General features: G+C 38.5%; 1 protein-coding gene and 2 pseudogenes across 3 annotated transcripts in view; 1 reads left to right on the top strand and 2 right to left on the bottom strand.

Annotated features, from left to right (window-relative positions):
• Positions 1 to 2,877, bottom strand: part of LOC306639823 (mas-related G-protein coupled receptor member X2-like) — a gene marked incomplete at its 3' end in the record, with an annotated part of 139,576 nt that extends 136,699 nt beyond the window's left edge. The window contains exon 1 of the mRNA XM_079103535.1: positions 2,003 to 2,877. Coding sequence (XP_078959661.1) covers positions 2,003 to 2,817 — 815 coding nt within the window. The 5' untranslated portion in view covers positions 2,818 to 2,877. The remainder of the gene's footprint in view (positions 1 to 2,002) is intronic.
• Positions 2,878 to 10,470: 7,593 nt separating this feature from the next.
• LOC306639822 (casein kinase II subunit alpha-like) lies at positions 10,471 to 11,733 on the top strand (annotated as a pseudogene). The gene has a single exon. The product of its transcript is annotated as a casein kinase II subunit alpha-like (transcript).
• Positions 11,734 to 16,490: 4,757 nt separating this feature from the next.
• Positions 16,491 to 25,377, bottom strand: LOC306639821 (mas-related G-protein coupled receptor member X2-like; annotated as a pseudogene). Its single transcript has 4 exons — positions 25,263 to 25,377; positions 20,148 to 21,156; positions 17,018 to 17,122; positions 16,491 to 16,599 (listed from the first exon to the last, which is right to left on the bottom strand). The product of its transcript is annotated as a mas-related G-protein coupled receptor member X2-like (transcript).
• Between the last annotated feature and the right edge of the window lie 1,685 nt (positions 25,378 to 27,062).

The raw sequence follows: 27,062 nt of genomic DNA, 5'->3' as shown, positions 1-27,062 counted from the left end.
GTGTAGACAAAAGGGAACCCTGGCACACTTAGTGAGAATCAAATTAGTGCAGTCATTATGGAAAGCAGTAAGGATATTTCAGAAGAAATTAAAAATATATAGATTTACCATTAGACCCAGAAACCCATCTTCTGGGTATATATACCCAAAAGAAATTAAATTATCACATTGTAAATATATCTGCACCTCCTATTCATTGCAGCATTATTCACAATAGCTAAGATATAAGAACAACCTAGGTGTCCAAGAAGGCAGGTACACATATACAAAAGATCATTGTTCAACCTGAAAAAAAAGAGAGGATCCTGTCATTTGTCACATCATGATATACTTATAGAACATTATGCTAAATGAAGAAGTAAAATGCAGAAAGAAAAATATTTCACGATCTTATTTATATGTGGAATACTTTTTTATTAGAGTATTGTACTTTTACATAGTATTTGGGTTCCTTTTGACATAATTATACATACAAGGAATTTGAATTCAATCCCCATTTCCCCCTCCCCTTTCTTCTCCCCCTCCCTCCCCCTTTTTTCTCTCCCCTATTCTGCTGAAATGTATGTGGAGCACTTTTTGAAGATACAACACAGAGAACTAGAATGTAAAAATAGTGGTTACCAAGTTTGGAACAGTAGACAGAAAATGGGAAAAGTTAGGTCAAAAAATTTAAAGTAATAAACAATGTATGATGAAACAATGTACAGTATGATACTATATTTGAGAATAGTGATTTTATTCAAGATTTTACTAAATTATAATTTTTCTTGCAATAGGGAAAATTAATAACTGTATAATATGATAGGTATTTTAATTTTTTCAACTATAAAGCCATTTTACTTTATTGATATCTATCTTGCAGCATGTTATATCCCTAAAAACTATACACTAAAATTTATTTTAAAAATAATAAATGAAATAAGAACCTCCTGAGGAGGACTGACTGGAAGAAACAATGAGAACTTACAGAGGTGTAAAAATGTTTTGTGTCTTGATTTGTTCTGGGGTCCTATAGTTATATTCCTTTTTTTACTCATTGAACTGTATACTTATGATCTGTGCTCATTATTATCTTTTAATTATACATGAGTTAAAATTATTAAACACTATAGCCCTTAAAATGAAAATACTATTTTCACAGAAAGTGTTAAGTAGAAATACATACAATTCAATTTATAAAATATATTCCATGAACTCCTGGAAATAAAGTCTAAGATTCTAATCAGAAAGTCCCCCATCTTATTATAAAACATAACATCAGGCTTGCCCAAAATGATGAAAAAACTAAACATAAATGTGATTGATTTAGCACAGGATTAACTTAAAAATGAATCAGCTATATTCATTCATTAAATCATTCATTCAGTAAACATTTATTAAGCTAGTACAATATACCCAAACCTGCCAAAATTAAAGAAGACTGAGATTATGGGGGTAGTTTATCTAATTCTTCTAATAATATTGAAACAAAAGTTGTAAGGATTAGGGGGGAAATCTCAAAAATGTAAGATTCTTTTAGTCTTTAATCAGGTGCACTGATTAAAGAAATTGAGAATTTTTTTATTTTACTGCTTTGAGCCTTGTGCTGGAAAAAAGATTTGTCAAAAGTAGAAGCAGTCCTAAATCCCAGAGCTGATGAAGCTCACAAGCAAATGGGAAGAAGCACCTGAATAAGAGGCAGCTCCAGAGACAGTGTTTAATAGGCCCCAAAACACTTGAGAGGTGGACAATTATTATCTTCTGATTTAAAACCAGGCAACCAACTGACCCAGATTCTGAGCATCTCCCATAATGACAGGGCCAGGAAGGTTCTCAGAAGCACATCTGTCTGATCAAAGCAGAGGCTCTCGTAAGTTACTCCAGAGAGCTGCGCCAGCACCAGACTCTTGCCTGCTCTCCAAGATTTCCTGACGAAACCCTGCTTCTTAAGTCACCCTCCTCAGGGTTGTCCTGCATAGCCCTCTGTAGAATCAGCTTGAGGGTCCCCCGCTTCCACCGCCACTGCCTAAAGGAGCCAACGAAGAAGTAAATTATGGGGTTGGCACAGCTGTTAACACTGGACAGAACAACTGTCACCAAATAGGATCCACAAGGGATAGTATTATGATAACTCGGGATCCAGATTAAGAGGAACCAGTAGATCCCAAAGGGCAGACCAAAGAAGAGAAAGACCAACACTGTGAGCCCAATGGTCACATACAACCTGGTCAGTGGCATCCTCGATAAGCCACAAAGGACCCTGACAGTCAGGGTTAGGTTGGACCCTGAAAGAATGACAAATACAACAATCAGCCATGCAATAATGATGAAATCAAATGTCCGACACCAATCATGGTCATACTCCCTCATCAGGAAGCCACAATACTTCCCTTCCGGGATGCTCATCAGCAGTGACAGGGCCCAGATCAAGGCACACATGACAGAAGATGTGTGTCTCCAGCGGCGGCAGCGGTACCAGATGGGCCATAGGACAGACATGCAGCGCTCAGTGCTCAAGGCACTGAGTGTGCTTAGACCTGCAAGATAGGCAAAGCTTGACACAAAGATGAAGAATCTGGGAATGAGGATCGGGGTGGAATGAAAGAAGTCAATTAATTTCTGCAGGTAGTCTATAATCTGGAAGCAGAGGAAGAGAAAGTCAGCTCCAGCCAGGTTGAGAATGTAAGTGGAGAAGGCGTTCCTGCCCATGCAGAAGCCCAGGAGCCAGAGCACAACTGCATTTCCTGCTACACCCACCAGGGCAATGATGAGGGTCAGGAAACCCAGGATTAGATTCTTCTGACAGTTTGGAGGAATGTACTGGTGACTTTCATTCATCGGTGCGGTTCCTGTCTCCCAGGTTGGCACAATTGTATCTATGCTCGTGAATTCTCCACTGGTGCTCCTGGAATACAAACAAGGTATGAACAACTGCTGCATGGTCTCTGATTCTTAGGACTACCCTTCTATGTGGGAAGTATTGCCCTGTGGTACAGGGAAGGATAAGACAGGCTTGCAGAAATTAAGTGATTTATCAAAGGCCAGAAAGTCCTGGGACCTCCTTTCAAGCCCAGTTCTCACTGACTGTAAAGCCTGAACCATCTGCAACCCCCTCTTTCTACTGACAGGGAATATTTGAAGGCCCCAACACACCCACTCAGCATCTTAAACTATATGGGACAGATACAGAATCCTGAGCCCAGTTTTCTTTCTGCCCTGGGACAGCGGTTTTGTGTCAGGTGCAGGAATTTGGAAGCCCCAAGCATGACCCACACCCACCCACACTGACTGGGAGGGTTCATATAACAGGGAGAAAGGAAATCATAATTAGTCTTATATAGAGAAAATGACCTATTAGTTCGATAATTATGAAGACAGCCAGATCTCTTAGGTTAAAATGGCTCAGTGTCTGTTTCAAATTTTGGAAACTACAAAAAGCAGAAACTAAATAGGATAGGAAGCACTGTCTTTATACCCACTGATGTGTCTCCAGGGTCCCTAGCTCTGTGTGAGGGTCATGGCAGATAGTCAAGATAGTCAAGAAATGTGTGAATGACAAATGAATAAAAGGGCAGGGAGCCCAAGGGTAGTTGAAAATTGGGATAAATGTCATGTGAGCATTTTTAAGTGAAACCAGTCACCAGAAAACATGCATGTAGAAACTGAAGAAAATGTCATTGCTCATGATTCTTTCTGTAGAAACCTCTGGTGTGTTTGAAAGAATTTCTTTATGCCACCAGCAATGGTCAAAGGTGGTCAGTGTCATGTCCTCCAACCCATGGATAGCCAGAAAATGACTTTAATGATCACCTAGAAAAGTGTAAGCCCATAGTTCAACGAGAGAGTTCCAGGTTAAGTTGAACTTGATAAGTACTTGTTAAGAGTAAAAAGCAAGTTTGGGAAAGGAGAAAGAGAATTGATGATGGGACTGAATAGAGAGTGTTAAGACATGGAAATATCCAAGATGATTAGGAAGTGATTTTTTAGTTGTAAAGTATAAACTCATTTATTTTTCTCCCAGGTGATATTAAGTAAAATTTGTTTTGCATTTTAAAGGCAGTTAGCAATTTAATTATCTGAGGTAGGCAGGGGAATTTTTTATTTAAATGCTCATTAATGAAGGACTTTGGTGGAAAGAGATGCTCATGCACAAATCAGTTGGGAAACAAGTAGGAACTTTCAGGAAGGTGAACGTTAGCAACTGGTTGAGTGATAAATTCATTTTGATTTTCTAAATTGTAATCTGTGGTAAACACTATTATTCCCATCTCACACAAGGAATCACGAGAAGAGGGAGTTTGAGAGATTTGCATGTCTTACCTCAAAATAAATACAGCCTGGATTTAAACCCATAGTTTTGCATCAGAATCTTATCCTCACCAGCCCTGTATCACCACCACCAGAATGGTGTGTTCACTACACACAGTGAAGGGATAGAGGATGAAGCATTTTACTTGCACCATTTGTAATTTGTAATTCACATACCTCTCTTATTAAAATGGAAGAGGCAAATTTTGGAGACAACAAGGAAGAAAAAAACTAAGACAAGAAGAGGTAATTTTACAACAATTCAGAGCCTAGAAGCCCATTTCTGAAAAGGCCCAGTCTATCTAGACCATCCTGAACCCATATAAGACAGGAGGACCATAATGGACTGAGACCAGAACCTCTGGGCATCGAGGGCTGAATTCATCTCAGGTGCACTTAGTTCTGCCCTGGTTGACCTGAGAAGGTTATGGAGGAAAACCACATTCTCTGTTATCCTCATTCCTGGCAATCTGGCCCTTTTTTTTTTTTTTTTTTGTACACAAAACACAGTTTACAGCTGTATTTTTAAATGTACTGAAAGCATTCCCTTTAAAAACTGTAACAACACAGAGATGCCCTCTTTCACCACTTCTATTCAACAACATTCTTGAAACACTAGCCAGAGCAATTAGACAGACTAAAGAAATTAAAGGGATACAAATAGGAAAAGAGGAACTCAAGCTGTCACTATTTGCTGATGACATGATTCTATATTTAGAGGATCCAAAAAACTCCACCAGAAAACTTCTAGACTTCATAAATGAATTCAGCAAAATAGAAGGATATAAAATCACCACGAATAAATCTAAAGCACTTGTATTCATAAGCGATGAAGCATCTGAAAAGGAAATGAGGAAAACAACTCCGTTCACAATAGCCTCAAAAAAAAAAAAAATATCAATCTAACCAAAGAGGCAAAAGATCTCTACAATGAAAACTACAGAACATTAAAGAAACTGAAGAAGATATTAGAAGATGGAAAGATCTCCCATGTTCTTAGATAGGCAGAATTAATATTATCAAAATGGCCATACTTCCAAAGGTGCTATACAGATTTAATGCAATCTCAATTAAAAACCCAATGACATTTCTCATAGAAATAGAGAAAGCAATCATGAAATTCAACTGGAAGAACAAAAGGCCCAGAATAGCCAAAGCAATCCTGGGCAGGAAGAGTGATGCAGAAGGTATCACAATACCAGACCTTAAACTCTACTATAGAGCAATAGTAACAAAAATGGCATGATATTGGCACCAAAATAGATAGGCAGACCAATGGTACAGAACAGAAGACATGGAGACAAACCCACATAAGTACAGTTATCTCATACTAGACAAAGGTGCCAAAAACTTACAATGGAGAAAAGATAGCATCTTAAACAAATGCTGCTGGCAAAACTAGAAATCCATATGAAGTAAAATGAAATTAAACCCCTGTCTCTCACCCGGTACAAAACTCAACTCAAAATGGGATCAAGGATCTAGGAATTAGGCCGGAGACCCTTGACCAAATCGAAGAAAAAGTAGGCCTGAGTCTCCATCATGTTGACGTAGGACCAGACTTCCTTAACAAGACTCCCCATAGCACAAGAAATAAATGCAAGAATCAGTAAATGGAATAGATTCAAACTAAAAAAGTTTTCTCAGCAAAGGAAACAATCAATAATGTAAAAGAGAGCCTACAGAGTGGGAGAAAATATTTTCCACAGAAACCTCAGACAGAGCACTAATCTCTAAAGTTTATAAAGAACTTAAAAAACTTTACACCCAAAACACAAAGAGCCCAATCAATAAATGGGCTAAGGAGCTGGGCAGACACTTCACAGAAGAAGATATACAGGTGAACAACAAATATATGAAAAAACGCTGAGCATCCCTAGTTCTTAGAGAAATGCAAATTAAAACCACCCTAAGATTTCATCTAACTCCAATTAGAATGGCTATTATCAAAAACACAAGCAATAATAAGTATTGGCATGGATGTGGGGGAAAAGGCACACTCATACATTGCTGGTGAAGTTGCAAATTGGTGCAGCCACTCTGGAAAGCAGTATGGAGATTCCACAGAAACCTTGGAATGGACCCACCACTTGACCCAGCTATCCCACTCCTTGGTTTATACCCAAAGGACTTAAAATCAGCATACTACAGTGATGTAGCCACATCGATGTTCATAGCTGCTCAATTCACAATAGCTAGATTGTGGAACCAACCGAGATGCCCTTCAGTTGATGATGAATAAAGAAACTGTAGTATATATACACAATGGAATGTTACTTGGCCATAAAAAAGAATAAAATTATGGCATTTGCTGGTAAATGGGTGAAGTTGGAAAATATCATGCTAAGTGAAATAGGCCAAGCACAAAAAATCAAAGGCAGAATGTTTTCTCAGATAAGTGGATGACAATATGTAAGGAAGGGGGGTGGCAAGGGGAAGAAAAGAATGAAGGAACTTTGGATGGTGTAGAGGAAAATAGGGTGGGAGGGGGTGGGGGACAGAAAGATAGTACAATGAAACAGACAGTATCACCCTATGTATATTTATGATTACATGAATGGTGTAAATCTACATGTGTACAATCATAGAAATGAAAAGTTGTACCCCATTTGTGTACAATGAATCAAATGCAGTCTGTAAAAATAAAAAAAAATTAATAAAAAAAAAGTATGTAGTTTCGGTTTTACATTCCCTCATTAAACCCCAAACTCTAAAATACCCAAACCTAACTGGTATGAGTTGTTTTTCACTTTTGTATCCCCAGCGTCTAGCACATATGACTAGGAAACCATCTATTATTATATCCTCTTTATCACAGCAAGAACCTGAGATTTAGTGAACAAGAGAGACATCTGAATCACACAATGAGGGGCAGTGCAATGCCCATCTGATCCCTTGGAGCTCTGTTCAAGGTGTCCCTACTGTTCTCCGTCTTATTATGCATTATGAGGGACTCCCAGGCAAAATCTTCTTTTATCATGTAATGTGAAGAAAAATGAGGTGCTTAGAAAACGCTATTTGCCACATAGAATCACTCTTTTTCTCTCTCATATACTAATTCTGAGAAATTTAAGATGGGAAAAGGACCCTAATCCTACCCTCTATTGCTACTAATAGCACCAGTCAGACAAAACATGTGGACAGGAGATGGGAGGGTAGAAAGAAAGCCGTTTTGGAGTTTCTCATTTCCCCATTCTCTCTTTGCTATACTGTTAGTTGGAAGTAGCTGTATTACTGTACCTAAGGACATTGTTCCTAGACCCTTTCCTCAAACCATAGCTATATCCACAGCCACAGCAACAGTCATCTCTCAAGTCTGATAACTTCTTCACATTTAAAAAATTTTTTTTATTTGTCCTAATGAGTTATAAATGAGAGTAGAAGGCATTTATGCATTTTGATAAATCACACATAAATGGAGTATAATTTCTCATTTTTCTGATTGTACATATTGTAGGATCGCATCAGTCATGCAATCATATATGTACATGAGGTAATAATGTCTGTTTCACTCTACTGTCCTTCCTACCCTTAAACTCTTTCCCCTGCTTCACTCCCCTCTACCTAATCTAAAGTAACTCTATTCTTCCCTAGTGCCAGCCCCCCTTATTGTGAATTAGCATCCACATATCAGAGAAGACATTCAGCCTTTGGTTTTTTGGGTTTGGCTTATTTTGCTTAAGCATGATATTTATTGGAGTTGGAGCATATCATACTTCCCATTGTTTTTAATCATAGTGACATTGAACCTCTCTCCACTCCATGTTTTTTTTCCTTGGAGTGGAATGAGATCCACGATTCCACGTAACTTTCCCAAACTATGCAAATATTGGTAAACTGTTTCTTGGTTAAACTCTTCTCATTCATTTATAGGTCATCTATTTCCTATTGAGGCTCTGAAAAATTCATACTGCATCAGAACTTTCCAACACAAGTAACATGAGTGACTGGTTCCCTCACAGCACTTCAGTTTTGGAAAGCATGCATTCACCTATATTGTCTCCTGAATTCTGTACTGGTACAGAAGATTTCTCACTGTACCAGTAAATCTGAATGGTTCGAGTTAAGGAGTTAAACACAGAATGGGGAGAGGGTCCAAGAAAAGACAACTGTCTTGGTTTGCAGCTTTCACAACTCCTACACTTAAGCTTGTCAGCTCTCAGTGTTGCTAGGAGAGACTGTCATGTCTCCTGTCTGTTCCTGCTGAAACGTAAGGCTCCCTGTATACTTCACTTCAAGGTGAATTTATCTGATTCTGGACTAGTAGAAAAAAGACAACAGCTTTAGGAGTAAGTTCTTATAAAAGTTTTACCTTTCTTCCATTCTTCTTGTTGGAGGTGATAAGCTGATCCGTGGCAAAAGGAAGAGGCCCCTGAGTTGGTTGCCACTACAGAACACGTCTCTGCTCTGGAGAGATGACTGTGGGGAATGGATGGAAGGCTGGTGCTTGAGAAAAGCTTATCAAAATTCAGATAGTCCTGTGATTTCCTGTTCTAGGTCTTACTGACAAATGAAAGTGTAGGCTTATTTGAGTGATATTCTTCATGAAATTATTCTCAATATTTAGTCTGATTCTATTCCCACCTCCCAACATCTACCTATACCTATAGCCACCTCATTGGCTCCTCTTCTCTGCAAGTGATCGTAGTTTTGGAGTTTCTTACTGCCAGATGGATGATCAGGAATGTCAAGTAAAGTAAGCCCATTCCTGGAATCTATGTAACTAAAAAATAACACTTCTCTTTACTCATCACTCAAAATCCTCATGATCTGGCCCACACTTTTTCTTATCAGAGCAGTTACACACAATTATTTATAGACTTTTTTCCCAAACGACACAGATATGTATCAAATAAAAGGAAAACATCTTCCTGAGTTATTCTCCAAACTTAACAACTAATATGTTTGTCTTCTAAATATTTTTACTAGTTCTGATTTCAGATTTGAAGAGTAAATGTTTTATTTTTGAATTAACGTGTATTAAAATAGGATCAATTGATGAATCACATGAATTGAGAAGAATTTAGGATATGGTATATAATTTGAAAAATAAGATTGTGAATTTAAAATATCTATGATTAAAATTCCAATGGTTCTCATGAAAAATGAGGGCAATATTCAATAGAAAATTCAGTAAATAAAGAAAGGTAGATACATGAAGTGAGAGACAATACTAGGAATAAAAAAAGCTAACAGACATGAAAGTGACATAGAAGAATGCTCGTCAGTAGACTCAACACGGGCTAGAAAGAAAGTAAATATAAAGAACTGAAACTACAGGCTCACTGATATAAAATAAAAGAAAAGCAAAGAAGAAAAATGTGTGCAAATGGAATGTTCATAGTCTGTGGGACAGTATAAAAAGAAATAACTTCTACATAAGGGAATATCAGAGGAGAACAGAAAAAAGAAAAGAAGAAATATTTCACATAATGCTGGTTTATAATTTCCAGAAATTATTATCAGAAACCAAACCACAGATGCAGGAAGCGAAGAAAACAGAAAGCAGGATAAAAACAATAGCACAGAAAAGATAAAAGGAATGAAGAAAACAGGAAAGAACAAATCTCATTAGAAGAGTAGATAAGCTAATGAGAATTAGAATTGAATCAAACAGTAGAAACAAAACAAAATGTCAATAAGTAATATATACATCTCTATAGTAACATTGACTCTAAATGGTCTTAGTTCTCCAGTTGAAAGACAAGGACTGGCAAATTGGGTTAATAAACAGGACACAACTATATGTTACCTGCAAGAAATATACGTCATTGGCAAAAACTTCCACAGACTGAAAGTGAAAGGATGGAAAATGATATTCCATGCAAATGGAATCCAGAAACATCAGAAGTAGCAGATTTTAAGCCAATTTAATCAGAAGAGACAAAGAATATGGTCACTAAATATGGGTAAAGGGAACAATCCAATGAGAAGATATAACAATTTCAAATATGCATGCTCCCAATGTAGCTGTACTTAATTTCATACAATTGCAAATATGTATGCTCCCAAAGTAGCTGTACTTAATTTCATAAAGCAAATAATTCTTGATATAAAGACTCAGGTGCCAATATTATCTGTGTGAGGAGAGGGGAGAGCAGACGCCATTGCTGCCGCTTCTACCACAGTTTGAAGAAAACAGGTCTGAAACAAGGTTTTACCCCAGCTATCTCTACACACAGTGACTGCCAGATCTTCAAGCCTCAAGTTCAGCTTTGTCCACCAACCTGTCTGACATGTTGGGACCTGTGCCAAACAGGGCTGGTGTTTACACAGATGTCAATACACACAGACCCTGAGAAAACTGGGATTATGAGTCACGTGTGGTGGAATGGGGAAATCAAGATGACCACCAGCTCATTCAAAAGTTAGGCCAGGGTAAATACAGTGAAGTATTTGAAGCCATCAACATCACAAATAATGAAAAAGTTGTTAAAATTCTCAAGCCAGTAAAAAAGAAGAAAATTAAGCATGAAATAAAGATTTTGGAGAATTTGAGAGGCGGTCCCAACATCATCACACTGGCAGACATTGTAAAAGACCCTGTGTCATGAACCCCAGCCTTGGTTTTTGAACATGTAAACAACACAGACTTCAAGCAATTGTACCAGATGTTAACAGACTATGATATTCAATTTTACATGTATGAGATCCTGAAGGCCCTGGATTATTGTCACAGCATGGAAGCTATGCATAGAGATGTGAAGCCCCATAATGTCATGTTCGATCATGAGTACAGAAAGCTACAGCTAATAGACTGGGGTTTAGCTGAGTTTTACCACCCTGGCCAAGAATATAATGTCAGAGTTGCTTCCTGATACTTCAAAGGTCCTGAGCTACTGGTAGACTATCAGATGTATGATTATAGTTTGGATATGTGGAGCTTGGGTTCTATGCTGGCAAGTATGATCTTCCAGAAGGAACCCTTTTTCCATGGACATGACAATTATGATCAGTTGGTGAGGATAGCCAAAGTTCTGGGGACAGAAGATTTATGACTATATTGACAAATACAACATTGAATTAGATCCACGTTTCAACGATATCTTGGGTAGACACTCTCGTAAGCAACGGAAACGCTTTGCACACAGTGAAAAACAGCACCTTGTCAGCCCTGAGGCCTTGGATTTCTTGAACAAGCTGCGCAGTATGACCACCAGTCATGGCTCACTGCAAGAGAGGCCATGGAACATCCTGATTTCTATACTGTTGTAAAGGACCAGGCTCAAATGGGTTCATCTAACATGCCGGGGGCAGCGCCAATACGATGTCAGGGATTTCCTCAGTGCTAACCCCTCACCCCTTGGACCTCTGGCAGGCTCACCAGTGATTGCTGCTGCCAACCCCCTTGGGATGCCTGTTCCAGCTGCCGCTGGTGCTCAGACTGATGGCCCCATCAGTCTCCTGATGCCTGAGCAGAGGTGGGGAAGTCCACCTTCTCCCTGAGGCAGCTTGTGCCTGGGGGGGAGGGATGAACACTTCAGAATCACCGTGTCTGAACTGTTGCTTATGGATTTATAGTAGTTCAGTCATATAAAAAAAATTATAATAGGCTGATTTTCTTTTTTCTTTTTTTATAAACTCAAACTTTTCATAACTCAGGGGATTCCCTGAAAATTACCTGCAGGTGAGATATTTCATGGACAAATTTTTTTCTCACCTTCCAAATTCAGTTCCTCTTTACTAAAGTACAAAGATAAACCAGCCTCAATCCCAGCTGCTGCATGTGGGCGGGGATTTCTTCCCATTCCTACCGTTGCTTCCCCCACCTTCCTACACTTTGGGGGGTTGTATCTCATGCTCTTCTCCAGAGATTACAAAAACGTAACTTCTCAGGAGGCAGGAAGGAAGAGAGGCATGCTGGACCCAATCTAAGAGCAGTGTACTGCAGGTCGCTTGTATCACTTGCCTCCAGAAGTGCTTCAGTGGGGTTATCCTGGTGACTCTAGTGGAAGCATGTCTTACTTATGTTGAAATGTTGAAAATCTACACAAAGTGCAGACAGATCCTAAAAATTTCTGTTTAGTATGAATCATGTCTTACTGACCTAACCCTAAATCCAACTCACTTATAATTTTAGTTTTAGTTTAGTTTAAAATTGTGATACCTTCCCTCCCAGGCTTCTACCTTGGTCTTTTCCCTTTTCATCTCCAAACATGCTGTGCTCCATAAGTGGTAGGAGGGAGAAGGTAAAAACCTTTTCATTTTCTTTGACTTGGCCATGTTGAAGTCAGTTGGTTACTAGACATAACTTACTGCTTTTCTTGAAAGAGACATTTTCTATATAGGTTTCACGGTAGTAACTCTAAGAGCTGACTGGAGGTGAGGCCACACTGAGTTTCATTTTAAGTTGTCTACCTTCTTTTTCTCCTACCCTCCCCTTCCTTCACATGCCTTCCAAGGAGGAGACCTGTTCCTTCGTCTTGTAAATGTATCTAAGTGGCAGGAGCAGAGCCACTGTCCCCAGTGAAACAGAAATGGTAGACCTGTAATTGTGGGCAACTATCAAGTCTTGTTCCCTGCCACCCCTTGCTGTGTGTATATATATAATACTTTGTCCTTCATATGTGGAAGATCCAGTTTTGGAATTCTTTGGCGTAAATAAACGTTTGGTTTTATTTATCAAAAAAAAAGACTCAATTTCCAATATAATAACAATGTATGATTTTAATACACTTCTCTCACTAATTGATAGATCATCCAGACATAAAATCAATGAAGATACTGCAGACTTAAACTATAATCAAATGGACTTAACAAGCATCTACAGAATATTTCATCCAACACTAATTGAATATTCTTTCTTTTCAATTCCTCATGGAACTTTCACCAAAAGAGATCATATTTTAGACCACAAAGAAAGTTTTAGCAAATACGAAAATGTTGAAATAATTCCTTGCATTTTATTGTATCACAGTAAAATTAAATAAGAAATCAACAAAAAGAAAAACTACAGAAACTATAAAAGCACGTGGATATCAAATACAGTATTTAATGATGAGTGAGTCATCAAAGAAATCATGGGGTAAGTTAAAATTTCCTCAGAATCAAACAAGAACAGAAATACAACATACAAGGACTTATGAGATAACAGCAAAGGCATCTGTAACAGAAAAGTTGGTACTATTGGTTCCTACGTGAAACTATCAGAAAGATCTCAAATAAACAAACTAATGATACATCTCAAGTTCTTAGAAAAACAAGAACAAATAAATTCCAAAACAAGTAGATTTTAATGATAAAGATAATTTAAAAATAAAAAGTATCAATGAAAAAGTGATTTTTTGAAAAAAAAATTCAAGCCAAACTAACTAAAAGAGAGAAGACTTAAATTTGTAAAATTAGAGACAAAAAAATGGAATACTACATCAGAGGATTGAGAGGATATTGGGAGGTACTTTATATATCTATATTCTAAAAAATTGGAAAATCCAGAAGAAATGGATAAATTTCTAGACTTATATGACCTAGACGATTGGAATAACAGTGGGTGATTTCAATACACCTCTCTCGCTAATACATAAATCATCTAGACATAAAATCAACAAGATGCTATGAGTATATAAACCAGGATAATACATAAAACTTAAATAGTCCAATAATAAGAAATAAAACTGAAGATTAATAGAAAACTTCTAAACAAAGAAGAGCCCAGGACTAGATGAACTAAGAGCTGAATTTGGTGAGGTCTTTAAAACAGAGCTCATATCAATGCTCCTTAAATTATTCCATAAAATAGAAAAAGGAAAACACTTCCCCAGCACCGCAAAAAAAATAAATAAATAAATAAAGACTATTCAACCATTGCCAAATCAATGAAGGTAATACACCACATAATAGGATCAAGGACAAAAACCACATGATCATCTCAATAGATATAGAAAAACCTTTGATAAATTTCATAGATAAAGCAATCAGGAAAACAATTCCAATCATATAGCCTCAAAATTTAAAAAAGTATGAATTAAAATAACCAAAGAGGTGAGAGACCTCTACAAGGAAAATTAAGGAATTCCAAAAACAAACAAACAAACAGAAGAAGATATTAGAAGATGGAAAGAACTTCAATGCTCATGGGTAGGCAGAAGTAATATTGCTAAAATGACCATATTAACAATAGTGACCTACAGATTAATGCCATCCACATCAAAATACCAATGACATTTCTTTGCAGAATAAGAAAAAGCAGTCCTTTTAAAATTCATATGGAAGAACAAAAAAATCAGAATAGCCAAAGAAGTTTTGAAGAGTGAATTTCCCCCTCAACTCATAACTCGGCCTCAGCAACTGCAAAGACCTTAAGTCCATGGTGAGTCTTAACCATTACCTCAGTTCCTCTGTCCAGACTGCTTGGCTTACTTAGACCATAGTGTCAGTGACTGCTGTCAAATAAGCTTGATGAATGTTCCCTACAAAATGTAAACTTAAAACAAATACAAGTAGCCAATGAGTGAATAAAAGGATGCTCAACTTCATAAGTTATTAGGTAAATGCAAAATAAAACAATAAAATACTACTTTACACTCATTATAATGACCAGAATTCAAAAGACTGACAGGACAATACCACGTTCGTCAGAAGCATGTGCAGCAACTGGACTCCCACACTCTGCTGGTGAGAATGTAAATTAGCAGAGTGACTTGAAAAACAGTTGAACAATTTCTTAGTTAGACTTATGATCCAGCAATTTTGCTCTGTGTTGTTTACCCAAGAAAATTAGGTTATACATCCACAAAAATCCTCAAATAAGAATGTTCACAGCAGCTTTATTCATAACAGTCGAAAACTGAAAATGACCCATATGGATCAATATGAAAGTGGTTAAACAGTGGTGTTTCTGTGCTCAGTTTTATAGTGCTAAAGAATAAAATGAAACAAATCAACCCCCAAAATATAGTAATGAGTGAAGGAAGCTAGGAACGAAAAATGTGCGCAGTATGCTTCCAAACAAATAAAGCCAAAGATCACGCAAAACTGATATTTGGTGATAGAAATAGGGAAAATGGTGGCCTCAGAGTTTGGGCAGGGGGTTACAAGGTAATTTTCAGAGGTATGAAAATTTTTTTGTGTCTTGAATGCATTTCAGATCACATGGGTATATATTTTTTTTTTCGCATAGGTATATTTTTCTACCAAAACACATCAACTATATAACTCTCATATTTACATATCATTCTATCTTAATCATGCCATCAATAAAAATGAGAGCATTAAACAATGAATCTTTTTAAATTCATGTATTATTTTTATAGAACATAGAGCCAAAAAAAATTAAAATTGATTAATAAAGTAAATATTGTGAGCTTTTTGGAATAAAAGATAAATTTAACTTGAACCCTGTCCTCCAAGAATAATTAATCCAATAAATCCCTTCAGAAGCCTGCCATAAGGGATTAGATAGCTCCCAAAGAGAGAGAATCTCTAAAGGCAAAAAGGAAGGCAGGGAAGGGCACCTGAGATGCTCACATAGGATATGTGAAAAGAAATCACAGCAAGAGAGTCTACCTCAAAATGTATGCATACATGGTTGTTAGTTAATCTGTTCATAATCCACAACTTTACTTGCAAACAATTTGGAAAATTGTGCAAGCAATACCCTTAAGGATGAAGTCTTAGTTCCAGGAAATGGAGATTTAGCACAGGTTTGAATTAAAAAGTCTTCAGTTTATTTATTTATTCCTTAAGGCATTTATACAATAAACACTTATTAAATCAGGGAGCTATTCTAAGCCCTACCAAAATTAAAGGGTATCCTTTTAAGCCCAGATCCAAATTTAATTCTCTTAGTTTTAAGACAGATGCAGATATATATGAAAATAAATTATATAAATGTAACATTAATCTTTCTCCGGTGCAGTGTCCAAGGAAAGTGGAGTTTTCCTGCACTGGTTCCTGCCTTCTGCTCAAGGAAGAATCAGTCAGTGTGGGAACAGTCTGGACCTCAGCATTGTTGAAATTGACGTAAGTGGGGTAAGAATCTGAGGAAGGCTGTTCCAGAGACTCTGAAATAACCATTTGTTTAACAACCCAGTCTCAAACCTCACGAGGATGATTATTATCTTAACTGTTTAAAGATAAGAGGCCAGGGATGAAATCAGTTAAGAAAATCTCCAAAACTATAAGAGAATTTGCCTCTCAAAGCAAATCTGTCTGATCACAGCAGAAGCTCATTACTGTCCCACTCAGCAGCCTGCCAGGGTTTCCTAAGGAAGATCTCCACATTCATTCTCCTCTGGAGTGTCCTGCAGAGCCTTCTGCAGAACAAGGAGGTTGCCCTGCCCTTGAAGCCATTGGTTGATGCAGATGTTCACACTGCAAGATATATAGAAGTAGAAAATGTGCCAAGACAACATATCTATATGAGTCTAAATCCAGAATAACAGGAACCTGTGGATGCCTGTGGGCAGGACACAGAGAGGGAAGTCTAGCACTATGAGCCCCACATATCATAGCCTGCTCAGCATCATTTGCTTTTTCAGCATCATTTGCTGAAACATACAGAGGATCCTGATCAGCAGGACCAGGCTGGACCCTGAGAGAATCATAAAGAAACAAACAAAAGAATCAGTCATATGGTTGTGATGAAATTCAAAGTCTAACATGAATCATAGTCAAAATGCTCCTATGGAAAAAACGAGAGTCCTCTAGTGGGATGCTCAGCAGCTGGGACAGGGCCCAGAGCAGGGCACATATGATAGTTGATGTGTGTCTCCAGTGGCAACAGCAGTACCAAGTGGACAACAGGACAGACGGATCTTGTTTGGTGCTAATGGCACTAAGCATTTTCAGGCCTGCACTGTAGGCAAAGGTCAACACAATGTTGAAGAAGTTGTGCCTGTAAAAAAGGATAAAATGCCAGGCAATGGCATTTTATAGGGCACTTATAATGTGTCAGCAAAGGAGAAGAAATTCCACTGCAGCCACATTGAGGATATAGATGGAGAAGGCATTTCTTCACATGAGGAAGCCCTGGGACCAAAGCACAACCATGACTTCTGCCAGCCCAAGCAGAGTTTGATATCCTTGTCAAAATATGAAGGAATGTGGTCCTCATTTCTATTCACTGTTATGAAATCAGTCCCGTAGGGTGAAATGGCTGAATCCAAGCTCAGAAACCTCTACTCAAGCCCCTGGCATAAGATTGAAGCACCTTCTCCATGAGTTCTGATTCTCAGGACCACCCCGTTATGTAGGAAGTTCTGTCCCTGTATTATAAGAGAGGAAACAGTCTTTCAGATATTAAGTAATTTATCAGAGGTGGAGAATTTTGAAGCCTGGATAAAATCCAGTACTCTCTAACTTTAAGACCTCTCTACTAATGGGGGGAGGGAAGGGTTAGTGTTAGGGTTAGAGTTAGGGTTAGGGAGGGGGGCAAGTATGGAGGAAGGAAGCTCTGTATCTCTGTATCCAGCAGGACCAGGATAGACCCAGAGAGAACAACAAATAAAAAAATCAGCCAAGCAGCTGTGAAGAAAACAAATGCCTGACACCAATCGTAATCAAAATCCTTAAATAAGAAGTCACAGTGGTATCCTTCCAGGATGCTTAACAGCAAGGACAGGATCCAGAGTAGGGCACATATGACAGCTGACGTGTGTCTAGGGCGGTGGCAGCGGCACCAGATGGGCCACAGGAAAAGAGGGGTGGGAGGGGTGGGGGGAAGGGAAAAAATAACAGAATGAATCAAACAACATTACTCTATGTAAATTTATGATTACACAAATGGTATGCCTTTATGCCATGTACAAACAGAGAAACAACATGTATCCCATTTGTTTACAATAAAATTTAAAAAAAGACATTAAAAAAAAAAAAAAAAAAAAAGACCTCTCTACTACAGCACAGGTCTGTTACTGACCTGGGAAATGCCATAGTCCCAACACCCGGATGCACCATGCTAGGCCATGTCGTGATCACTGGAGGCAGGAGGAAGAAATTATCATGTGATCCAGCTATACCACTCCTGAGTGTATCTGAAGGAATTAAGTCAGCATACTACAGAAATGCCCCTTGCCCATGTTATCATAGCACTGTTCACGCAATCCAAGTTATGGAATCAGCCTAGATGCCCTTCAGTGGATACAAGGATAAAGAAAAATGTAGCATTATTGACACAATTGGCACAATGTAGTATTATTCAGCCAAAAAGAAACTTTTTTCTACAAATCATATCATTTGTAGAAAAATGGATGGAAAGGGAGATAATCTATGACATAGAATACACACAGTAGGGGAAGCAGATCTAAAAATCAATAACTGATACTTCTAACTTAGTAAACTTATAAAGAAAGAACAAATTAAATCCAAAAAGTACAAGAAAAAAACAACAAGAGGTACCAATATTAATTAAATTAAGAACAGAAAATTAGTGGAGGAAAACTAATGAAACCAAAAGAACTTTCTTTGAAAAGATTTTAAAAATTGTGAATTGAGCTGCTATTAAAAAACATTAGACCCTTAACTTTCTGACAGTGGCTTATTTCACTTATCATAATATTCTCCAGTTCCATTCATTTACTAGCAAATGCCATAATTTCATTTTTCTTTATGACTCAGTAAAACTCCATTGCACATATATGTAGATGATTCCTTCATCTGTTGAGAGGCATCAGGGGCTGGTTCCATAAGTTGGCTATTGTGAATTCTAGCAACATTTTTTAGGAGGGAACCGCACACTATCTTCTCCCATTTTCTATGTATAAATGATTTTTTTAGAGTGGAAATCATTGACTGGTTGTTCATTTTGAGGGGATATGAATTACTGGAGGCCTTGACTGTCTTGAGTGTCAGCCTAACATTCCATAGGTAGAAGGGTCTGTTTTGTATCCTACAATACAAAGTATACTAAATGGCAGTTTGGCGTCACAGACAAGCATTTATTTTGTCCTAAACATTTTAAATCACATCTATTTTCATCTCGTTTTTAGTAGATTTGCTTCCTAAAGAAAATCACTCCTTGATGCTTGCCTTATCAGAATTGCGTGGGCTCTGTAACATGTTTGGTCACAATAGTCAAGTTTTTCTAATGATTTTGCTAATGTGCTACAAATTAAAAATCAGAGTATATAGTATAAATCACATAAAATTGTGAACTAGTGGGATTTATGTTACAACTTATCAACACTAGAAGATAATGGAACTCAAGGAAAATTAATCTCCATATTTAAAGCTGGAGAGTCACTAGAGAAACTATTTTAAAAGAATCACAATGCATGGCTTCTTAGATTTTCGGTTTGTATGTTAAGAACTGCATACAAATTGAAAACTCCACATACGAATTAACCGATACATTTTCAATTATTTAAAATTGCATCCATTCTATTCATTCATTGAGTCATTTATTTCATTAACATGATAAACACTAATCAAGCCACAGAGATTTTCTAAGCCTTGCCAAAAATTAAAGAAGCTGTTCTTTGGGGGTTAAACTGAAATTTAAGTCTTTAATTTTAATAGTCAAGGAACAGAAAAAAAAAAAAAAAACTTGTCAAAAACATAACCTTCATTTGGTATCTATCAATCTATCAGGTACAGTAACCAAAGAAATTTAGACCTTTCTTGCGCCACTTTCAGTCTCCTTCTGAGGAAGGGAGTCAATAAAAGTAAAACAGTCCTGGACCATAGACCTGGTGAAGCTCCAGAACCAATGGGGTGAAAGTCCTAAGGCAATTCAAGACATTGTAATCAATGTTTGTTTAACAGACCTTGTTCACTTAAGTCCCCTGAGGGCAATTATTATCTTAACAGTTTTAAGATCAGAGGTCAAGGATGAAAAAAGTGAAGAAAATGTTCCAACATGATATGGGAGAAGTTGGGTATCAACGAAAATCTATCTGATCAAAGCAGGGGCTCTTTGTCACCATCTCATTCTGCTGCCTGACATCTCCAGGGTTTCCTGAGAATGGCTGTCTCCACATTCATCTTCTTCATGAGCGTTCTGCAGAGCCCGCTGGAGAACCAATCGGAGAGTTGGCTGCTTACGAAGCCTTTGCCTAAAGGAGCCAATAAGGAAGTAAATGATGGGGTTGGCACAACTGTTGACAGAGGACAGGAGAGGAACTGGAAGAACATACGACAAGAATATATCAAAGTCAGTCTCAACCCAGGTTACTAGGAACCTTGGATGCCTAAGGGCAGACCACAAAAAAGAAAGACCATCCCTGTGAGCAGGACGGTGAAATACAGCCTGGTCATCAGCCTTTTCCTGGAGCTGCAGAAAATCCTGGCCAGCAGGGACCAGGCTAGACCCAGAGAGAACAACAAATAAAAAAATCAGCCAAGCAGCTGTGAAGAAAACAAATGCCTGACACCAATCGTAATCAAAATCCTTAAATAAGAAGTCACAGTGGTATCCTTCCAGGATGCTTTACAGCAAGGACAGGATCCAGAGTAGGGCACATATGACAGCTGACGTGTGTCTAGGGTGGTGGCAGCGGCACCAGATGGGCCACAGGACTGACAGACAGCGCTCAGTGCTAATGGCACTGAGCATGCTCAAGCCTGCAACGTAGGTAAAAATCCACAAAGGGGCAAAGAAGCTATAAGTGTAGATGGAGACAGGATAAAAGATTATGGCAAAACAGCAGGGTATCTACAATGTGGCAGCAAAGGAAAAGAAAGTCCGCAGCAGCCATGTGTAGGATGTAGACAGAGAAGGCATTCCTGCGCATGCGGAAACCTAGGAACCAGAGCACGGTCGCGTTTCCGGCCAGCCCAACCAGAGTAATAATGAGCGTCAGCAGCTTCACAATCAGGGTCTTCTTGCGAAAGTATAAGGGAATATCTTCCTCATTTTCATTCATTGTTGTGAAATCAGTCCCCCAGGCTGGGGGAGTTGGATGCATGCTCAGGAACTCTCCACCCGTGCCCCTGCAAACACAAATAAGATTTCAGTACCTGCCGCTTGCACTCCATTTCTAAAGACCACCCTGCTATGTGGGAGGTACTGGCCTTATGTAATAGGGAAGAATACAGAAGCTTAGAGAGGTTAAGTAATTTATTGAAGTTGGGGGATTCTGAAACTTGGATAAAACCCAATACTTGCTGATTCTGAAACATGGGTCTGTTACTGACATAGGAATATTCTAGGATGACAACACTCTCACTGAGTGTCCTAGGTCATGCCATGTCCTCCAGAGCAGACTGTGTGGGACAGAAATGTGGGTCAGTCCAGAATTCCTCTGAACAGGGGTTTCCTTTCAGGAGCAAGAATTCAGAGGTCCCAGTAATGACAAATGACCACCCTCAGTGACTGAGAGTGGTCCTTCTACCAGGGATAAAGGATGTCATTTAGAGTCATAAAGGAAATGTGACTTCTTGCTAGGGCAGGTGTAGAAATAAACAGATCTCTTGGGGAAGAAATGTTTCAATTAGTCAGCTTTATGAGGACAGGAAGTACTTTATTCTTATCAGGGCTGCTTCCCAGTGCCCAGCTCCATGTGGAGGACAGAGTGAGTAGTCAAGAAGTCTGTAATCCACAAATGAATGAATGAATAAGTAGGAAGCATAAATATACCTGAAATTTGGGTTAAATGTTACAAAAAAAATTTTAAGTAGAATAAGGCTCTAGGAAACACATATGCAATGAAATGGAGCAATTCCATTCCTCATAAATCCTCTGTGGAAAACATAGATGTATTGGAAAGTATTCCTCATGTACAGAGATGAGTAATAATGGTCACAGTTGTGTCTCTATCTCAAAGAAGTCCAGTGTCTGGCTTTACTGAGCATGAGAAGGGATTAAGGCTACAGTTTAGGGACAGGATTCAGGAATGATGTGAACTTCTGGTGCCTTTGAGAAGTTGAAAAGAAAGTTTGAGAAAGGACAGAGAAAGAGATTTGGAAATGAGGCTGAATAGAGAGTGTTTGATCATGGAAACTTCTAAGGGGTTCAGGGAGCAACTTGCTGTGAGCTATGTGACATAAAACCCATTCATTACCCACCCCCATTGATTCTGAATAGAGTTTGCTTTCTGAATTAAAGTGTTTCTCTGTGAGAGTTCTTTGAGGGGGGAATATTTTTAATGTTTACTGATGAAGGACTTTGGGTGAAAAGAGAGATGCTTATGCACAATTCAAGTGGAAAACAAGGAACTACACAGAAATAGGTAAAATGTAGCAGCTTGGAAATTAGTATGTGGTATACCTTTTGATCCTGTAAATAACCATATGATGTATTACTATTCCCTCCTTACATAGGAGAAATCAGAGGCACAGGAAGGTTGAATGTTTTGCCCCAGGTTTGATGCAAAATGGTGACAGAGCCTGAATTTGAACCCCCATATCTGCACCAATGTTGCTGCCCTCTCCAACCCAGCAGCTCACCTGCCATATGGAAAGGAAATGAAAGATAAAAGCTGTATTCTCAGAGATTTAGAAGGAGCAATTCATACTTTTTTATAATGGGATATGCAAATTTTTGAAACAACAAGGAAAGCAAGTCCATGAAAGACAACACATAAGAGGTAGTTAGAGGACAATGGACAACAGACTTCAGCCTAGGACTTCCCAGCCTCCGAAGAAGCACCAGTCAGTGCATGAGCAACTCACACAGGAAGTGAGGATCTGAGGAAAAGATGGCAGTAACCTCTGAGCATCATGGGCCAAATGCATCCGTTACAATACTCTCATGGTTACTGTCTAGGAACTGTCTCCCTGGTTGTCCTGAGGAGGATATGGAGGAGAACCACAGCCATCTTCCCTCAGGGTTTCTTTATCCTTTTATTAATGGCTCTAAACACAAATTGAACTCTGTTTTTTAAGGCAATATATATTTTTCTTTTGTCTCCTTTATCAAACTCAAATCTCCAAATTGTCTAAAACTGCTGGGTTTCGTCATTGTTCGTGATTGTATCCCCAGCATCTAGCACAAGTATTTCGGAGACCAATTATTGTAATATCCACATTTATCAGAGGAAGAACCTGAAACATGAATACAAAAGATATTTTAATCACATGGTGAAGATCAAGTCCGACACCAGCCCTGATCTCAGGATCCTCTTCAGTTCTTTCTCACTCTTCCCTATCTCGTCATTCACTGTGTCAGAAACTCCCAAGAAAATATTTCTTGAATAATGGAATACTAAAATGCAAAGGATAATCATGGTTTAGAAACTGTTAGTGCTCCAGTTATACTTCTTCTTTCTCACATAATTGGGAGAGTTTTAGACCAGAGAAAGGACCCCAATCTCAACCTTCCTTAATGGTGTTGGCACCATATGACTAGGCACGGGCCAGTGGGAGGTGAGCAGATCTCGGATTGTGCTCTCCCTGCTCCTTTTCCTCCATCGTGGAGTGCTGTGTGACTGGAAGCCAGGAAGGATCGAGAGGGTGAAAGGACATCTCTAGGAATGAAGAGGTCACCAAATTGTAAAGACCTCTAGTGTTGGACATCTTGGAATACCCAGTCCAACTCTAATAAAGTTTCTGGTTTCAGTAGCTATGATCACAGTTATCTCTTTATACTAGCAAATGTAATAAACTTAAAATATTTATAAATACCCCTGTACCTTCTGCCTTTAAAACTACATCCATTCTTTTGCATTTTTTTATTAGTGCATTATAGCTACACATAATATTGGGGTTCATTTTGACACAATTGTACAAGCATGGAATACAGTTTGCTCCAATTCAGTCCCTAGTACTTACCCTTTCCCTCCCCTCCTCCCTCCCCCTGTTCCCTTTCCTCTACTCTGCCATCTTTCTTGTATTTGTTTATAGTTTTATTCATTAGTGCATTATAGATATACATAAAGGTGAAGTTCACTGTGGTATGTTCATATATGTACATGAGGGAGTTTGGTCAGTTTTATTCCACCATTCCTCCCTTCCAGTCCCTCCTCCCTCTCCCTGAATGCCCATTCTCTTCTTCACTGATCTCTCTTCTATTTTCACTACTTCCCATACTCAAGTAACTTATGATATTAGTGAGAGATTATTAAAAGAATATGGCACAAGATAAAGAGATTAGAACAAACAAGGACCAAGCAAACTGATAGGAGATGCAATGAGAAATTTATCCAATCACATTGGGACAGACAAGGTCTCAGAAAATACCATTAGTTGGGAGGCTACCAGAGGAAATAGATCTCTCACATTTTCCAGCAACGTTGCATGTCTTCTCTTCCCTCTCCTCTACTGAATCCTGGGAAGAAACATATTTATGCCCCATCTATAAGATTCATTTTGCTCTGCCTCCTGATTACACTTAGCCAAAGGAATATATTGACAAAAGATTAGACAGCAACATGACAGCAAACTTGGATATCTAATTCCCTTTCCATCTCCTACTAGACTCTAAGTTGGCAACGACAGTGTTACTGGACTGGAGGACATGCCATCCATCTAGTGGCCATTTCCTACAACCAAAGATACAACTATAGTTACGTTTTCAGCCAGTTCTGAATTCTGATAATGTTTCCTTCCCTTTGTCTTTTAAAACCTAGTGATGTTAAACTCTTGAAACCATTATTTTCCTTACGGGTGAGAGGATTTCACCATCCGATGTAATTTGCCCTAAACCCACCTAAGTATTAGATCAGGTATCTTGTGCTGAGATGCTGACAGATACACAAAGGAAAGGAAACTTTGTAAAGCAAGTAAAACAGGTGAGTGGTTTCTTCAGAGCATTTTGTTTTGGGGAACATGCATGTACCTTATCTTGCTTACTAAATTAAGGAACACAGCAGATTTCCCACCATGTCAGCAAATTTGTGTGACTGGAATACAGGGTCAGCTGGGGAGAAGTTTGAGGAAGAAGGAACAGCCTTGGTTCACTGCTTTCATATCGCCCACAGACAAGACTGCTATCGTCCAAATTTGCTAGGAGGAAGTTTCTCCTCTCCTATCTCTTCCTCTTGGAGCCCCTTTGGTTCCTGTATTAACCATCCCAATGTGAAGGAATGTGGTTTTGGACTAAGAGGAAAAAAAAAAAATACAACTGAGACTTTCGAAATACTGCCTTGAAAAAGTCTTACCTTTCCTCCATTCTTCTTACTGGAGATGGTAAACTGTCCTGAGCTGAAATGGGTTGAAGGAAAGAACTGCCTAGCTGAAGGAAAGAATTGCCTGGGTTGAAAGTCTCTACAGGATACTTCTCTACCCTGCAGAGGTCCCTGCAAGAGTGAAATCTGATGATCAAGTGATGCTTATCCAGATGCTGGGCAGCCTCGTGGTTTCCTGTCCTGGGAGCTACTGGCCAATGAGAGTGCAGAGTATGTACCCAGTCAGGTCTCTTTCCACACAAGTGATTCAACCTCTTTTTTAAATGGTCCTAGTGATCAAACCCAGGCCCTTTACATGCTAGGAAAGCACTGTACCTCTGAGCCAAACCCCAACCCCTGTTTCTGAACATCTTGCTGCCAGCTGGCCAGCAATACCAAACACTGTGAGCTTCTGGTTGGATCCTGCATGACCAAGAATAAAACACTGGTTTTTTTTTTGTTTTTGTTTTTGTTTTTTAAGTTTGTTTAAGGACCTCCATGGCCTTGACTACAAATATTCTTTATCTTAGCAGGTACACATTTGTTTACATGTTCTTTCCAATTGACACAGAAGTTCGTAAGACCAAAGGTAAAAGTCTTCCTGGATTTTATTCTACAGAATGAACAAATTAAACAAGTTATAAATTTTGTATTAGTTATGATTTCAGATTTGGTTTTTTTGTTTGTTTGTTTTTATTTTTTTATTGTAAACAAATGGGATACATGTTGTTTGTCTATTTGTACATGGGTTAAAGGCATACCATTTGTATAATCATAAATTTACATATGGTAATGTTGTTTGATTCATTCTATTATTTTTCCCTTCCCCCCCACCCCTCCCACCCTTCTTTTCCCTCTAAACAGTCCTTTCTTCCTCCATTCTTGTCCCCCTCCCTAACTCTAACCCTAACCCTAACCCTAACCCTAACACTAACTTCTCCCACCCTCCCCCTTATTTGTCATCATCCACTTATCAGCGAGATCATTCGTCCTTTAGTTTTTTGAGATTGGCTTATCTCACTTAGCATGATGGTCTCCAATTTCATCCAATTGCCTGCAAATGCCATAATTTTATCATTCTTTATGGCAGAGTAATATTCCATTGTGTATATATACCACAGTTTCTTTATCCACTCATCAATTGAAGGGCATCTAGGTTGGTTCCACAATCTGGCTATTGTGAATTGAGCAGCTATGAACATTGATGTGGCTGTATCTCTGTAGTATGCTGATTTTAAGTCCTTTGGGTATAGACCAAGGAGTGGGATAGCTGGGTCAAATGGTGGTTCCATTCCAAGTTTTCTAAGGAATCTCCACACTGCTTTCCAGAGTGGCTGCACTAATTTGCAGCCCCACCAGCAATGTATGAGTGTACCTTTCTCCCCACATCCTCGCCAACACCTGTTGCTTGTATTTTTGATAATCGCCATTCTAACTGGAGTGAGATGGAATCTTAGGGTGGTTTTGATTTGCATTCCTCTTATTACTTGAGATGTTGAACATTTTTTCATATGTTTGTTGATTGCTTGTACATCTTCTATGAAGTGTCTATTCATTTCCTTAGCCCATTTGTCGATTGGATTATTTGTATTCTTGGTGCAGAGTTTTTTGAGTTCTTTATAGATTCTGGAGATTAGTGCTCTATCTGAAGTATGATTGGCAAAGATATTCTCCCACTCTGTAGGCTCTTTCTTCACATTACTGATAGTTTCCTTTGCTGAGAGAAAGCTTTTTAGTTTGAATCTATCCCAGTTATTGATTCTTGCTTTTATTTCTTATGCTATGGGAGTCCTG

The sequence above is a fragment of the Sciurus vulgaris genome (genome assembly GCF_902686455.1).
Source record: "Sciurus vulgaris genome assembly, chromosome: 11".
Taxonomy (NCBI): Eukaryota; Metazoa; Chordata; class Mammalia; order Rodentia; family Sciuridae; genus Sciurus; species Sciurus vulgaris.
Note: the sequence above shows the minus strand (reverse complement) of the source record. Positions and strands in the feature narration are given on the sequence as shown.